The sequence below is a fragment of the Cibotium barometz genome, chromosome 23, assembly GCF_041138505.1.
Source record: "Cibotium barometz isolate CiBa-2024 chromosome 23, ASM4113850v1, whole genome shotgun sequence".
Lineage (NCBI taxonomy): Eukaryota > Viridiplantae > Streptophyta > Polypodiopsida > Cyatheales > Cibotiaceae > Cibotium > Cibotium barometz.
Window position 1 is genome coordinate 32745939 of NC_141068.1, and position 18078 is coordinate 32764016.

Below are 18078 nucleotides of genomic sequence, written 5' to 3' on the forward strand. Positions count from 1 at the left end.
AAAAATCTTAGCTTATGATTCATTAACATTTCTTTAACCCTTAGATGAGAATCTTGTGTATTATATACAATGAAGTCATTGTTTGAGAATGGGAGTGAGATTATGAAAATCTGATGAGGGTTGGTCATTAAGATCGAGCTCCCTCCGAGAGTGTTTCTAACTCTTATAAGTATAATACTCTTGAAGTAAAATTTTGTTATTTCAACATATTTTAACTGCTTGAGTGAGAAAAAATAATAAAGAGTGAGAATAAGTTGTGTGAATATAGTGATTCATAAAGTCAGAACACATTATTTCCTATAAGAGCTTCCACCTTCTTCAAGTTTACTTCAACCATCATCTTGCATGTGAGCATCCATGGACACACCACCAAGGTCTCTCTTTTACAAATTGTGACTTCCTGAAAGAAAGGAGTATCTAGATTACCCTTGGATTAGCTTTGTGTTAGCCTAGATTAGGTTGATTAGCCTAAGTTTAGAGAGAAGAGAGAGTAATTGACTTGTATATTGATGATGATCAAAAGGTACCCCAAATACGGCATATGTGACACATATACATGACCACCTCTTTCACACTATCATTAGTTTTATCCATGGGCATCATCCATTGGCCTTGTGCCTATTATTCATATGAGATGATTTCACTTTGTTACAAACCGTCCCCACCCAAAAGGTTTCATCCTTGAAACCATTGATATGTACAATTACAATCCTCATGGATGGAGTATATGTCAATGGACTCATGTCAAACTTGAAGCTCATATTGACACCATGTATGAGAGACCAAAATTGCATGTATATGGCTGTAAACTGCTAAATAAGTCCTCAAAACAATCCATAACATCCACCCTGTAATGGCATGGAAACCTTGAGTAGCTTCCAATTTCTAAGGGTGTAGGGTTGTCCACAGTGGCAAGTTAATTCACTATTCATCATGACCCTCGTTAGTCTTCCAAAATGTATCCAACAACCCTTAAAATCCTTTCAATGTAGAGACGAGGTACCAAGAAGATTGCAAATCTAATATGAAGCAAGCTCAAGAAAGAATGAAACATTATGTTAATGCTTATCGAATGCCATTAGAGTTGCTTATCAATTGGCACTTCCCTTAACCTCAAAGATTCATGATGTATTCCATGTGTCACATCTCAAATCTTATCTTGGGTTGGAGGTATTTGTGCAAGATGAATTACCTCTAGTAAATGAGGAGGGGATGATTGAGTATATGCCATAAGAACTTTTGCGTACAAGAGAGAGAGTTCTTTGTAGCCATACATAGTGGAGTACTGGTCAAATGGTAAGGGCTACCTAAGGCAGAATCTTCTTGGTACCTCGTCTCTACATTGGAAGGATTTGATTTTGGAAGACTAACGAGGGTCATGAATAGTGAATTAACTTGCTGGAAATTCTTGTAAATTCACTGTGGACAGCCCTACACCCTTACAAATTGGATACATAATGATTGGAAGCTACTGAAGGTTTTCATGCCATTACGAGGTAGATGTTATGGCTTGTTTTGAGGGCTTATTTAGCAGTTCACAGCCATATACATGCAATTTTGGTCTCCCATACATGGTGTCAATATGAGCTTCAAGTTTGACATGAGTCCATTGACATATACTCCATCGATGAGGATTGTAATTGTACATATCAATGGTTTCAAGGATGAAACCTTTTGGGTGGGGACAGTTTGTAACAAAGTGAAATCATCTCATATCAATAATAGGCACAAGGCCAATGGACGATGCCCATGGATAAAACTTATGATAGTGTGAAAGGGGTGGTCATGTATATGTGTCACATATGCCATATTTGGGGTACCTTTTGATCATCATCAATACACAAGTCAATTACTCTCTCTTCTCTCTAAACTTAGGCTAACCAACCTAATGTAGGCTAATACAAAGCTAATCCAAGGCTAATCTAGATACTCCTTTCTTTCAAGAAGTCACAATTTGTAAAAGAGAGACCTTGGTGGTGTGTCCATGGATGCTCATATGCAAGATGATGGTTGGAGTAAACTTGAAGGTAGAAGCTCTTATAGACAATAATGTGTTCTAAGACTTTATGAGTCACTATATCCACACACCTTATTCTCACTCTTTATTATTTTTTTCTCACTCTCAAGCAGTTAAAATATGTTGAAATAAGAGAAGACACAAAAGTTTACTTCAAGAGTATTATACTTATAAGAGTTAGAAACACTCTCGGAGGGATCTCAATCTTCATGACACCAACCCTCATCAGATTTTCATAATTTCACTCCCATTCTCAAACAATGACTTCATTGTATACAATACACAAGATTCTCATATAAGGGTCAAAGAAATGTTAATGTTGGAATCTATTGATTTTATATTGGAATCTATTGATTTTATATTGGAATCTATTGATTTTATATTGGATGTGTTGTCCTAAGGAGATTTTCATAACCTAATTTTGGGACATTATGTACATGACACAATTATTGTTCATGAGAATAGGGTGTTAGTTATTGTCAAGCTAGAATTGTAACTCTTAAGAAATATCATGGTAATGTTGGTTGTTTATTAAAAGATATGTAATGTAACACATATTTCAAGAATGAATCTAGCTAGAAGAATAAGTATGGGCTGCAAGACTATGTTAGTCATGGCTAAGGAAATCTAAGAAGAACATGTAAAAGATATGTAATGTAACACATATTTCAAGAATGAATCTAGCTAGAAGAATAAGTATGGGCTGCAAGACTATGTTAGTCATGGCTAAGGAAATTTAAGAAGAACATGGCTACATGACTATGTTAGTCATGGATAAGGAAATCCAATAAGAACAAGAAAACCCCCCATACGAGAAGAAACTCTTAGAGAAGTTTACAAATGTATTTCTTGATGATTTACCTACATTACCTCATTCTAGACCTTTAATTCAATCTAATTGAAATTATTTTAGGAGTCATTCAGCATATATAAAAGCTTTACCAATTTAATGTTTAAGAATATACTAAGTTAAAATTACAACTAGATGATATTATCAAGAAAAGGATTATAAAGCCTAGCCGTTTTGCCTTGGGGTGCACCGATTTTATTTCATAAAAGGAAAGATGACACCTTTCTTTTTTGTGTGAATTATGGAAGATTAAAGAGAAAGACCATTAAGAATAAAATATCCTATACATCACATATAAGATCTCCTAAGTAAAATGGCTAAAGGAAAGTTTTTTACAAAACAAACCTTGGATCTAGCTATTGTCAGTAGATCAGGACTTTAAAACAAGGGGATATCTTCAAGACTAGTTTTAGGACTGGGTATGGTCACTACAAGTTTACGGTCTTGACTTTCTGCTTTGATGGGTGCCTTTAACTATACTTTGATGTCAGGTTTTCTCCTATATTCAATTCCATGGGAATTTCATATAGTTGCTACCCATAGTAGAAATCTTATTTTATATAGATTTTTTTTTTATTTTTTGGGTTGTGACTTTGTATCATCTACATAGAACTACGGCTTTCATGTAGCGAGAAATTGCTTAACCAATGACTTCATTGTATACAATATGCAAGACTCTTATATAAGGGCTGAAGAAATGTTAATGAATCATAAACTAAGGTCTCTGATAGATTATGGCAATTGTGATACTACTTTCATATCTCCCAAGATTACATATAAATTGAATCTAAAATCAGCATCAAACCTTAGAAATCCTTGCATTGAGATTGTGGCTAGTTCTAAGAAGGGTTATATAGGTGGTCTTTTGGAGTTGGATTGTTGGAATCTATTGATTTTATATTGGATGTGTTGTCCTAAGGAGATTTTCATAGCAAAAATTTTAAACATTTATACATGACACAATTATTGTTCATGAGCATACGGTGTTAGCTATTGTTAAGCTAGAAGTGGAACTCATGGTAATGTTGATTTTCTTAAAAGATATGTAATGCAACACATATTTCATGAATGAATCGAGTTAGAGGAACAAGGATAAGCTACAAGATTATGTTGGTCATGGCTAAGGAAATCCAAGAAGAGCAAGGCTACATGACTATGTTAGTCATGGCTAAGGAAATACAATAAGAACAAGAGCATTCCCCATATGAGAATAAACTATTAGAGAATTTTAAAAATGAATTTCTTGATGATTTACCTACATTACCTCATGCTAGACCTTGAAATCATGTGGTTGAAACTATTTTAAGATCTGTTTAGCATATATAAAAGCTTTACCAATTAAGAATATTCTAAGTTAAAATTACAACTAGATGATCTTATCAAGAAAAGTATCATAAGGCCTAACCTTTTCTCCTTGGGGTGCACCAATTATCTTTCAATAAAAAGAGGATGACTCATATGATTTATGTGTGGATTATGGAAGATTAAAGAGATAGACCATTAAAAATAAAATATCCTATACCTCACATAGAAGATCTTTTTAGTAAAATGGCTAAAGAAAAGTTTTTTCTCAAGGAAGACCTACGATCTAGTTATTGTCAGCACATCAAGACTTGAAAACAAGAGGATATCTTTAAGACTAGTTTTAGGACTAGGTATGGTCACCACAAGTTTATGTCTTAACTTCTGCTTTCATGGGTGCCTTTAACTATATTTTGATGTCAAGTTTTCTACTACATTTAATTCAAAGAGAATCTCATATATTCGTTACCCATAAGAAATTTCTTATTTTATATAGCCTTTTTTTAAATTTTTTGGGTTGTGACTCTATATCATCTTCATAGAACTAAGGTTTAAATGCAAGGATACACATTCTTACAAGATATACAAGGTGTACCAATGTGTTCACAAAATAATAATATCTCTACAAATTCAAGTTTACCAATCATATACTCATTAGCAATGTCTATTGATGTGTTTCATGATATTCTGGTAACAACAATAGCTCTACAACTTCAAGTTTACCATTTAACGTGTTCGATGCATATTTTTGTGTGCAATGTGTATCAAAGTGTTTAAGAAATGTGTTCAATATGTATGAACCATGTTTAGTGTGTATCGAAGTGTTTAAGAAATGTGTTTAATACATATCAACTGTGTTCAATGTTTATGAAAGTGTTCAAGTAATAATAGTAGCTTTACAAATTAAAGTTCAACGTTTTTATACTCAATATTATGAATAATGTTACTGTTTTTATAAAAAATATTTAATTCATGATGGAAACAAAGTGCAGCACAAAAATACGTCTAAATGGTCTCAAAAAGTTTGATCACGTGTGTTTTTTAATGTATTACTTGGTTTGATTAATCAACTATCACCATTGCACATCATTTTTGTGTTCAAGGTGTCAAAATGGCCTCACAAAGTATGATCATTTTTTTAAATGCAAGAATGACTCATGGTTTGATAGTCATTGTTGCACGTGTAAGGTGTGATTTTTTTTAAGAGAGAGAGAGAGAGAGAGAGTTATTATCAACATCTATGAAAGAGAGAAAAAAGAAAGAAATATGATGTGAACATCTATAAAAGACACAAAAGAGTCAAAAAGAGAGACAGAAAGAAAGAAATATGTTGCCAATGTCTATATAAGAACAAAAAGGTCCATGAGACCAAAAAGATATATATGATGTCAAGATAACCTTTAAAAAAAAACAAGCAGCCGAAAGGTAGCAAAGGACCATACGTGTGTATAATAGACTAGGTAGGAAAAGATCCTAAATTATTGCTTTTGTATGTGTTGATGTCTGTGTGTGTGTGTGTGTGTAAATGAGAGATAAAGAGAGAGATCACATGAAGCTCTGACATTGGTTAGTAGATGGAACACGTAACTCTATTATTTAACCTTTTGATTTTATATTATATAAATGGAAAGATGATTTATTTTATCATGTCATGCACTTTACCCTAGACATGATAATTTATACATATATTCTTCCCTCCGATGTGGAAATTTTCGATGAATAAAGTGCTCAAAGAGATTACACATCTTTTCAAGGACAGGTAGGGAGTGGTATCGAATAGCATTTTGATGATTTTAAGGTTTTCAATTGTGTTTTTCTTTTATCGAAATTTTTAAATACGATACAAACACTGATTAGTAGAATTGATCAAATTACTTCCAATAGTACAATGTAGATAAGGAAACATTTTTTGAGTCTATGGGGGCTTCTAATAATAATACTGAGATATTGGTGCATACTTCTAAACGGTCCAACCTTTATTACCATTTAAAATTGAGGAACAACTCAACTAGCTGGGTGATAAGAAGGAACTGGCTGATGACAATCACAAGTCCTGGCATGGGTATAGGATGCTCATGGAATCCAATCTTAAAATTCAAGGGACATGGCTAATAGCAATGAGAGGGAGAAGATCCTGAAGGGATGTCCTTCCATAATACATAATTTATCCTAAAAGCACGTTGTTTTATGTCCTTGAAGGGTTGGTTTTTTAGTTGGGTTAGCTTTCATGTTGGTCGCAACTTATATTTTTAAGGAGTTGAACTACTCGATGTACTCAGTTTTGTTTCTATATATATATATTTATAGAAATAAAACTGAGTACATCCAATAGTTCAACCCCTTTAAAAAAGTGGCAATATAACTAACTGCATTTACATATTAAAAAATGTTCTTTCATATGGGTTGTAAATAGAATTTTATCAATGTCACTTTTGAATCATATACGATCTTGTTACCTTTAGACATCATTGTGAATATATACTAGGCTCAGTACTAAATTTTTGTAATGGCTTTCAAGTCATAGGATGTAGGATGAGAAGGTAAATGCAAAGAATATGCCATCTAAAATTTAACATAGATATAGCTTGGAAAAACATTTTGAAGATATCCACGTAATAGGCGATGTTTACAAACACATGTATGCAGAAAGAGTTTGCGGAACCAGTGCTCACATAAGCTCAATGTGTTTTTCTCGGCTGAAATTCATAGATCCTGGTCGGAATCGGACGTTACCTTTAATAGTAAGGGATGAAATCTGTACGTGTTAGTTATAAATCCCTGCATTTGTATGATTTTCTAGTGATTTTGGACTCTAAATCCCGGTTGAGCCTAAACGTTGCCTTTAATAAGGGTTGAAAAAAAAGCGTTGCCTTTAACTATAAGGGTTGAAAAAAAGAATCTATTGCTCAGCCGTCGGACCGTGTGGATCCGGCCTTATCTGAGGTACTGATTTGTCTTGCTAGTGGGTGATCTGTCTTGCTAGTGGGTGGCCGGTCTGGAGTCTGGACATGTGAGCAGTGTTGACTTGTGAGGGCTTCCTTCTAGACACACAGGCCATGCAGCATGCATGTAGCCGCCTGTGGCAGTCTTCTGTCAGAGACTGAGAGCAGGTATTCGAATAATGGATCGTCAGGAAGAGTTGACCTGTGAAGACGAGCTTAGGAGGGTGGTGGCACGGGGCTTGGAGCTGGCAGGAAGCCTGCAAGAAAAGGTGGAATCAGTGCCCACGGGCAGCCTGCTGGGCGATGATGACCGAATCCAGATGCGGTCCGTTTTACTCCAGGGCTCGCTTGAGATTGTGGAGCATATGAACCGCTTTATCGAGCTGTTAAAGAGTAATAGTACTTCGGTATTAGGGGACCAGAGTCATGAGAACTTGCAAGGTGCAGCACTAGGCTCTGCCAGCAGTCGATTAGTTCGGAAGCGTAGGAAACCTGTGTGGAAGCAGACTGTGCGCATTCCAGTGGGCTACACAGAGCACTTGGACCGCTATATTTGGCGGAAGTATGGCGAAAAGAACATCCAGGGCATCAAATACAAGAGGTAAGTAAATATGGTGAATATATATTGTTCGAATCTCATGCAAACAGCTGCTCGCCATGGTCTGCACGTTTATCTAAGATTTAAGCGGATTTTTCAATAGTTCTGGTTCGTAAATCTCGCCTATAATTTTACAGTAGTTCTGTTATGCAGTGGGCTATCTAAAGAGATATAAGCAAATAGCGCCCCACATACATCTCATTGCATACAACATATGCATAGACGCATGCATGGAGCTCTTTACATAGAGCCATATACAAATTTATTTACATGGTGCTCATACAAAGAGAATTAAGGGAAGATCTAGGCAAAGCTCTATGCCGGGATGTAATGCATAAGCTCGACATAGAGAGGTATGTGCAAAGAGCTATTATATATAAGATCTATGCATACTTGCATAAGCTGCTCGACTCTATGCATGATAGCATACATCATATGCATAATAGATTTTGTATCAGCTCTATGCATATTATGCAGAAGTTGAGTTCTATGCATAGGGCTTACACGAGATCTATCTAAGTGATTTTGCTATCCTTTTTTTTACATGAAGATGTGGTTTTTTGTTTTGTTTTCTAGGGATCTTCAAAACTACTTCGTAGTTGATATTATAAAAATAATAATATTTCTTTTACACAAAGGTAGGTAGAAAAACTATTTTATTACGAGTTTAACCAAGTTTGATTTCTCTCCCTTTATGTACGGTGCTCAACACATTAGCCCCTTTTTTCTTGAGGTAAGACTAATTGCTCTATCCTCATTTTTTAAATATTTTCATGCTTATCTTACACCCTTGAAACATATTATTTTTAATTAGGATTTATGCTTGCGTAGAGGTTCTTATTCTTGGGCATACATAGACCTAGAGTCTTGCATATAGCTCTAATGCCTTAAATAAAGCTCTTGATGCATGCATTACATCTCTCGTGCAAACTTATCCCTTACATAAGAGAGATTTTCATGCATGCATCAAGAGCCCTAATGCATTAGATTTGTTATGCAACCTTATCCTTACATAAGAGAGAACTTAATGCATTCATCAAGAGCTCCAATCCATAATAGCTCTCTAATGCATGCATGAGATTTTTATGCATCCAAAAGAGATGATCTCTTTCTCTACAATAGCTCTTATGCACTAAGATATATCTATCAGTACAATAGCTCTTATGCAATAAGAGACCTTATCTATCAGTACAATAGCTCTTATGCAATAAGAGACCTTATGCTTTATCGAGCTGTCAAAGAGTAGTAGTACTTTGGGACCAGAGTAATGGCCAGTTGCAGGTGAAAAAGAACATCCAGGGCATCAAATACAAGAGGTAAGTAAATATGGTGAATATATATTGTTCGAATCTCATGCAAACAGCTGCGAGCCATGGTCTGCACATTTATCTAGGATTTTAAGTGGATTTTTCAATAGTTCTGATTCCTAAATCTTGCCTATAATTTTGCAGGAGCTACTTCAGATGCGCTCACAAAGGCTGCCTGGCCTTGAAGCAGGTGCAAAAATGCGAGGATGGTGAAGGTTTCGACGTCACGTACATCGACGCGCACACGTGCGCCCAAAGCATTCACATGCAGGAGCTCAACTTAGCATCTTTCCCATTGATTCATAATAATATTCATAATAATCAGAGAGGAGTACCTCAGTCCCTCCCCCTCGCTGACCACATTTTTAATCAACTGTCTGCATTGCCTTTGCTCAATATTTCCGGCCCACCTCTTCAACATTTATATGCCGCGCCCACCACCTCTTCGACATTTATACCACCCATAATTGATCCCTATATTAGCAACACATGTAATTGATCCCCGATCGCACCACCACCTGATCGTGCCTCCTGCACAATTTGTAACCAGCAATTATACTAATCTGTTGACGAAGAGGACGAGCAACGCCAGCTCCTCATTTCTCATTTCTAATCATCAGATTACTCTAGTGCCTACTACAGCAGAGACAGTACATGTGAACCACACAAGCTTAATCCCATGCCCGTTTGTGAATCCTTTTGCGTCCCTCGAAGGAGGCGTCTAATGAACTAGAGACGACACGCCTAATTAATGTAATATTGCTCTACTTAGTACTAAGTTTACATATGTTTTGCTAGACTCAAACGCTGTGTGGGGCTAATTCCTCCCCCTCACGTCTTCGCATTTTTCTAGAGCTTCTTGCTGCATCCCTGCGAGTCTGATTTGTTTGTGCACCCTCACATGTTCCCCAAGCATCTCGGTTTGTGTACATGTACACATTTTCTGTCTAGGTGGCTGGGTGTGCGCGCTCTTTGGTTTGGGGTATTGAGGGGTTTTGTTCGGCTATCTAGCCACCGGTGACATCGCATATAGTATTGAGCTAGGCTACCATAAGCCTTGAATGACACTGGTTTTATCATGCTACATTTGAATTTGTATAGCCAACATTGTTATTAACAAAGATTAAATATGAGAACTGTCATTAGCTAGGGCCTTAGTGAGCCCACTAGGCTAGTGATATTTTAAGTACATTTTTAATTTAAAATAGCTTAGCAATGCTTCTTGTGAGAAACGGTGGCGTTGTAAATGTTGTGAAGCGACCGTGGTATAGATGCTTGTTGCAACCTAGATTCTGGTCAAGAATAATCTCTTATGTCAAGTCATTCGAATATTTTATTCGCAGGCTTCCGTTCTCTAGTTTCCTTCGTTGCACGCATTTATGGAGGCCAACAACAATCTCAGCATCAGCAACAACAAATGGATGCTACACACTACAAGACCATCATCTTTATTGTTGGTCCTGTGTCCTCGTGAAACCAAGGCACACGACGGTGAAACCATCATTTCTATTTGTTTTGGTTATTGTTTCTACTGTGTGTTTCTTACTAGAGAATACTTATTATTTGATTTGTTTTGTAGTTTCTTGTCCTCTTAAGATCCTTGTCATAAGTTTACTAGGATTTATATGTTTCTTTGTGTATGCTTAATCTTGTTTTTTAAAATTTTACTTTGTTTTTCTTTTGTTTATATGGATATAGATGAGCTTTACGCATGTATGTAACTATGTGTATCTATGTTATGCATAAGAGCTATATATTGTATAGCTGGTCGTCTGTCCTCTAGTGAAACTATCATTTCTATTTGTTTTGGTTATTGGTTCTACTGTGTGTTTCTTACTAGAGAACACTTATTATTTGATTTATTTTGTAGCTTCTTGTCCTCCAAAAGATCCTTGTGGTAAGTTTACTATGATTTATATGTTTCTTTTTGTATGGTTAATCCTATTTTTTAAATTTATTTTGTTTTTCTTTTGTTTATATGGATATTGATGAGCTCTACGCGTAGAGCTCTCTCTACGTATCTATGTTATGCATAAGAGCTATATATGGTATAGCTTATTCATAGATGTGCATAGATGAATATAGACGATCTTTATGCACATGCATATATTTTTCCTTTCTTTCTATTTTTGTTCTTTTTCTATAAATATAGATGAGCTTTATGCATAGAGCTACGCATACACATAAGAGCGCCTACATGCATATAGCTTATTCATAGAGCTATGCATAAGATTATGCGTACACATATCTTCTTTACTTCTTTCTTTTCTTCTTCTTTTTGTATGACTATAGATGAGCTTTATGCATATAGCTTATTCATAGAGCTATGCATAAGATGTATATATATATATATATATATATATATATATATATATATATATATATGTGCACAAGATATCTACTAGCATAGAGCTAGTATGTGTAATATACATAATAGCTCGATGCATAAGCCTCATGCATGCAGTTTTATGCATAAGGCATATACATAGAGCTCTATGCTATGCAGTGGGCTATCTAAAGAGATATATGCAAATAGCGTCCCACATACATCTCATTGCATATGCATAGACACATGCATGGGGCTCTTTTCATAGAGCCATATACAAATTTATATACATGGAGCTCATACAAAGAGAACTAAGGGAAGATCTAGGCATAGCTCTATGCCTAGATGTAATGCATAAGCTCAACACATATAGCGTAATGCATAGAGAGGTATGTGAAAAGAGCTATTATATATAAGATCTATGCATATTTGCATAAGCTGCTCGACTCTATGCATGATACCATACATCATATGCATAATAGATTTTGTATCAGCTCTATGCATATTATGCATAAGTTGAGTTCTATGCATAGGGCTTACACGCGATCTATCTTAGTGATTTTGCTATCCTTTTTTTTACATACAGATGTGGTTTTTTGTTTTGTTTTCGAGGGATCTTCAAAAATACTTCGGGATTTGGTTAGTTGATATTTAAAAATTAATAATATTTCTTTTACACAGAGGTAGGTAGAAAAACTATTTTATTATGAGTTTAACCAATTTTGATTTCTCTCCCTTTATGTGATTGCTTGCACGGTGTTCAACACACTAGCCCCTTTTTTCTTGAGGTGAGACTAATTGCTCTACCCTCATTTTTAAATTATTTTCATGCTTATCTTACACCCTTGAGACATATTATTTTTAATTAGGATTTATGTAGTTTATGTTTGCATAGAGGTTCTTATTCTTGGGCATACATAGAGCTAGAGTCTTGCTAGCTCTAATGCTTTCAATAAAGCTCTTGATGCATGCATTAGATCTCTTATGCAAACTTATCCCTTACATAAGAGAGCTCTTCATGCATACATCAAGAGCTCTAATGCATTAGATCTATCATGCAAAGTTATCCTTACATAAGAGAGACCTTAATGCATTCATCAAGAGCTCCAATGCATAAAAGCTCTCTAATGCATGCATGAGATTTCTATGCATCCAAAAGAGATGATCTCTTTCTCTATAATATCTCTTATGCACTAAGATTTCTCTATCAATACAATAGCTCTTAGGCAATAAGAGAGCTTATGTGTCAACTAAGAGATTGATATGCATGCATAGGATCTACATGCATGCCTAATAGCTATATATCCATTACTTGTGTTCTCTTTTCTTTTGTAGGTCTTCTTTGAAAGAGATCAATCTATTACCCTATGTTATCATACAATATAAATCACTATGGTATTAGTTTTATATTAATTCCACTAACTTACCCACTTGGGAGTATGTTTAATTAGTAATTCAAGCATTTTATGCTCTCGTGGAGCTTTTAATAATGCAGACATATATGTCTACCATATGTAGTAAAACTCTTTTGCATTCTTGCATTATCTATACTTAAGAGGGCCCTCAATGCATGTACTAAGGGCTCTAATGCATGTATAGAATCTCTCTAATGTATGCATAAGAGCATGTGCATGTATAAGAGCTATAATATGGATGCCAATAGTTGGAGTGCAAGCATAAGGATATCTTATCCTTTGAGGTATCCCCTCTAATGTTGCATAAGAGCATTAGAGAACTCTATTGCCTACAGTGGCCACTTCGAGCTGTGAATCCGAGTACAAGGCAGCTTTTACAGCTACAATTGAGTGTGTGTGGCTCAGACGTCTGATGGGCTGATTTGGACAGTATTGGACAGTCGCCTAGCACTATGATTTTCACTCACAGCCAGAGCGCATTAGCAGTTGCCAAAAACCCAATGTTTCATGCTCGCACCAAGCACATTGAGGTGCATTACCACTTTGTCAGGGAAAGACTCTCTATAAACAGAGATCAGCTTGGTTTATGTGCCTACACATGACAACATGGCAGATTTATTCACGAAAGGCTCTTGTGAAAAGTTTAAAGCTTTTTGTAAAGCTTTGGGCTTACTGCCTTTTCAGGATTGATCAGCCATACCCTGTACATGTTCACATCATCACTCCAGGGGGGATTTGTAGCATTATATGGTAGTGATGTGTGTGAACACACTTAGGACTGCCAGGGCACTTTTTCCCTCACTAGGAGGTTTTTTTCCCCGTGCGTATGTACACCCTCTTATCTACTCATTTTGGAATGTGTACTTATCTTTTGTATCGGGCACACATTTTTTCATTCTATTCTAGTGAGTTTGTGTACTCTAAAGCTTCTCTATCTTGTGTGTGTGCATTGTTAAAACCCTAACCCTAATTCTAACAATAAGTTCACAAACATGTCCGTAGCTTTAGCATCTTCAAACCCTTTGACCAGACAATAATTCCACTATTACACCTTCTTAGTAGACCCAAAAAGAATGTAAACTATTTAGATCTATGCATAGGCATGTCTCACACACTCACATCAACTTTCATGTGAATAAACCCAAAGGAAGGCCTCCAAAAGTCAATAAGATCCATTGGGCCTTATGGAGTTCAAAACTGCAAGAGTGGCCAACTAGGCGATTTTCACCCCTGCAAACACCTATCTCCTGATGTCAAAATCTTATGAGATTTGGTGTGATTAGAGAACACTATATGGAAATACTCCACACCAAATCTTGTGGCTTATATCACTTCAAGTAGAGAGAAATTAGGGATGGAACCAAGACACTTTGGCCGTGCTAAAATTTCAGAAAACAAGCAACAATACCAAACCTAGACCCTATCTTCTCTACTTAACCAATCATAGAACTTGTATTTTCATAGATGCCACTCTCCAAACCCTTTTCCCCTATTACATATAACCTCTGGTTGCACTTCTTCCCATACCACTACTCTGCACAACCACTAGTGCATTGTCCCAACCACGAGTGCATGCCGGTAGGCATTCACCAGGACCTCCCAATGCATACTGGGTGCGGTGCTACCTAAGCACACCAATAGCTACCGACATGCAATGGAAGCTCCCAATGCATGTCGGGTGCTACCTAAGCATGGCAAAAGCTATCGACATCCACTGAGACTTCCCAATGCATACCCGGTGCTACCTAAGCATGTTGGTAGCTACCAGCAAGCACTTGAAGCTCTCAATGTATGTGAGGTGCTACTTAAACATGCCAATAGTTACTAAAATGCATGGGGAGCTCTTGCTGCATGCCATGCTCTTGCGTGCTACTAACGTTTGCTAGTAGCTACCAGCATGCACGTGGAGCTCCCATTGCATGCTCGATATTGCTTAAGCATGCCGGTACAATGTGAGCATGCATGAGGGGTCATAGCTAAGCATATCGGTACAACTTGAGCATGCTGGTAGATACCTAATCATGCCAGGTGCTCTCCAGGCATATGCCAATAGAGTTATTAATGCATGACAGTAGCTTCTAATGCATGCTTTAATAGTAATTAGAAACACATATCACTTAAGCATGCTAGTAGGTACCAACATGCACTAAGACCTCCCAAAACATGCCATGTGCTACACCTAAGCACGATGATACCTCTACCAGTAAGCGTTTGTAGCACCCGAGAACTAATGGCATGCACTGGTGGTTCCCAATGCATTCCAGGTGCTACCTACGCATGCCCATAGCTACTACTGACATGCATTGGGAGCTCTCGGTGCATGCCATTAGCTCTTGGATGCTAATAATGCTTGTCGATAGCTACCGTGTCATGAAAACAGGATTTAGTGGGAATCTAGAGAGCTTGACCATTCGGGCAAGACTTGTGCATATACATACATAACCTCCTAAGCACATATATACTTATGCTATATGTGCATGCATAAAAAGGAATAAAAAAGCAATAAGGATACTCTAAAGAGCAATGTGTGTATATGCTTGTAGAAAAGATTTAGCTCATGTATATGCATAAGATTATGCTTGTGCATAAACATACATAGCCTCATAAGCACATACATACATACGCTTATACTTATGCTATATGTGCAAAAGCATAAAAAGTAATACAAATCAATCATAGCCTCATAAGCCAATACATACATAAGCTTATGCTGATGTTATATGTGAATGTATAGAAAACAATACATGTACTTCAATATGCATGAAAAAAATAATAAACCAAAAATTTACATGAAAAGAGGACTTACGATCATTTAGGTCGAAGCTTCTTCTTTCAGTGCTCCTCTATAGCCACAACTTTGCCTTTGCCACTTGTTGGAGGTGCATCTCTGACTCTTTCCGATCCTCGTATGGTCAAGGGAGCTTCCCTTGTGATTGGCCTCTCTCTCATCATCATGTCTATTGATGCTTGAATCTCTTCGATAGTGGCATCGTGCATAGCTGTCAATGAATCTCTTCGATAGTGGCATCGTGCATAGCTGTCAATGAATCTCTGAATGTGTCTATTGATGCTTGAATCTCTTCGATAGTGGCATCGTGCATAGCTGTCAATGAATCTCTGAATGTGTCCCCATCAAACCCTAAGTCTTGCAAGATTTGGGTCAAAAGAACAAGCAAAAGTTTCTTTCTTGGGTCCATGTGAGAAAGAGTATTGGTGGCAAAATAATATGCAAAAGAGAAGGGAGACAAACTCTTGGCAAGAAAGAGGGAAACCCTAGGCAAATAGGATACAACACTTAGGCAAGCATAATACAACAAGAGCAAAGAAAAGCACAGCAAATAGAGAACTGCGATTATCAAATTCAAGTGGTGGGCTCTTTTGGGCGGGTTTTTTTCATGAAATGAGCAACGTTCAACGTCACAAAATTACAAAAATTTGAAGTGACTTTAAACGTCACTATTTTGAGTGACATTTAAAGTCACTACAATTTGAAAAAAATAATCTACATGTAATAAAAAATTTGATGTTAAATGTCACTGAACTTTAGTGACGTAAAACATCACAAAAAGGAAAAAAATTGAATCTCTTATAGCTTGCTGAAAAAGTACTTTGCCAGTGATGTTATTAGTGACGTAAATAGTATGATGTTAAACGCCAGTAAAAACGTCATTTTGTCTTGACGTTTACATCTCCCGTCCTATGGAGAAACAAATTCCCAGATTCTTTTGTTATTTGAGTACATGGTTGGGTGTGATGTTAGGAAAGCGATGTTAAGCATTGCGTTTTCTTGTAGTGATTGCATGCTACTTACCGCTCGACTAATGGAATCATGAGGATCATAGTAGCTGATTCACTGGAATGGCAACATGCGGAGCATCAATGGCCAGAGTTTAAAGATGAGCCTCATCACTCACGTCTTGGCTTGGGCATGGATGGTGTTAACCCATTTGGGTTCAAGTCCACATCACGGTCTACTTAAAGAGCATGGACGTCTAAAAGGAGACTTCTCTAAAATGTATGCAAAATTTAATCTAGACAATTATTGATAAAACTCCTATATGTTACAACATGATGGACAATTATTGCTTTTTTTCAACATCGGTATAAGCCTCCATATAAGAATCTATATAAGTGCTAATATAAGAATCGATATAATTGCCGATATACACTTGTATCAATGTTACATAAAGTGACAAAAAAATACAACCAATAAATACTTCAATATCCATGTAATGTTACAGTGCATAGGTATAAGTATTAAGAAATAAACCTAATACATAGGGCTTACACATTAGGCCCAATGCGTTGGGTCTTATGTCTTCTTCTACTAGTAATTTATGAGCTTATTTTTAATCTTGTATCCTTTTCTCTCATTAAAACACATGTGTTTTTTATGTACTTATATATACCATAATACATACATACATACATCTCTATATCTCTCTATATATGTCTATGTATGTATGTGTGTATGTATATATTCATACATACATGCAATAAAATGTTTCTTATGCAAGTAGGAGTAGTAGACAAGATATTTAATGCATGCATAAATGGGTTTAATGTATGCATAAGAGCTAAATACATGCACAAATCTATGCGTGTATAAGAGCTCTAATAGAAAATTTATGTAAGCATAAAATGCACAAAAAAAATTCTCACAAAAAGAGGTTTTGGCATTAGTATAAAAATGAGAATGTGGTGATGCTTACCTCACAAAACAAGAGGGCGTCATGGCTTTATCTCTATGAACACTTATAAAAGAAAACATTAAAAGAACAAATCAAGAAATATGCAAGATATAGCTATTAGGCATGCATAAAGCTCTAACACATGCATAGAACTATTAGGCATACAACTTTTATGTAGCATTCGTGAAGATATCTCAATGCAATAGAGTTCTCTAATGCTCTTATGCAACATTAGAGGGGATATCTCAAATCATAAGAGATCCTTATGCATGCACTCCAACTATTGGCATCCATATTATAGCTCTTATACATGTGCATGCTCTTATGCATGCATTAAAGAGCAACTATACATGCATAAGAAACCTTAGTACATGCATTAAGGGCCCTCCTAAGTATAGATAATGCAAGCATGTATAAGAGTTTTACTACATGTGGTAGAGATATATGTCTGCATTAAAAGCTCCATGAGAGCATAAAGTGCTTGAACTACTAATTAAACATACTCCCAAGTGGGTAAGTGAGTGCAACTAATACAAAACTAATACGATAGTGATTTATACCGTATGATAAGATAGGGTCATATATTGATCTCTTTCAAGGAAGACCTACATAAAAAAAAGGAACACTAGT

At 36.2% G+C, this 18078-nt stretch overlaps 1 protein-coding gene across 1 annotated transcript; it reads left to right on the forward strand.

Moving 5' to 3' along the window:
• Positions 1-7223: 7223 nt before the first annotated feature.
• On the forward strand, positions 7224-10225 carry LOC147625854 (putative WRKY transcription factor 27). Its single transcript, XM_086817845.1, has 2 exons — positions 7224-7712; positions 9161-10225. The coding sequence occupies exons 1-2, from the start codon at positions 7291-7293 to the stop codon at positions 9513-9515; spliced, it is 777 nt and encodes a 258-aa protein (XP_086673971.1). The 5' UTR covers positions 7224-7290; the 3' UTR covers positions 9516-10225.
• Positions 10226-18078: the final 7853 nt, after the last annotated feature.

Bases quoted from the DNA above. Each gene is read 5' to 3' on its own strand.
- LOC147625854 (XM_086817845.1), top strand. From the start codon at position 7,291: ATGGATCGTCAGGAAGAGTTGACCTGTGAAGACGAGCTTAGGAGGGTG. The intron at 7,713-9,160 runs GTAAGTAAATAT...ATAATTTTGCAG, and splicing joins CAGGGCATCAAATACAAGAG to GAGCTACTTCAGATGCGCTC.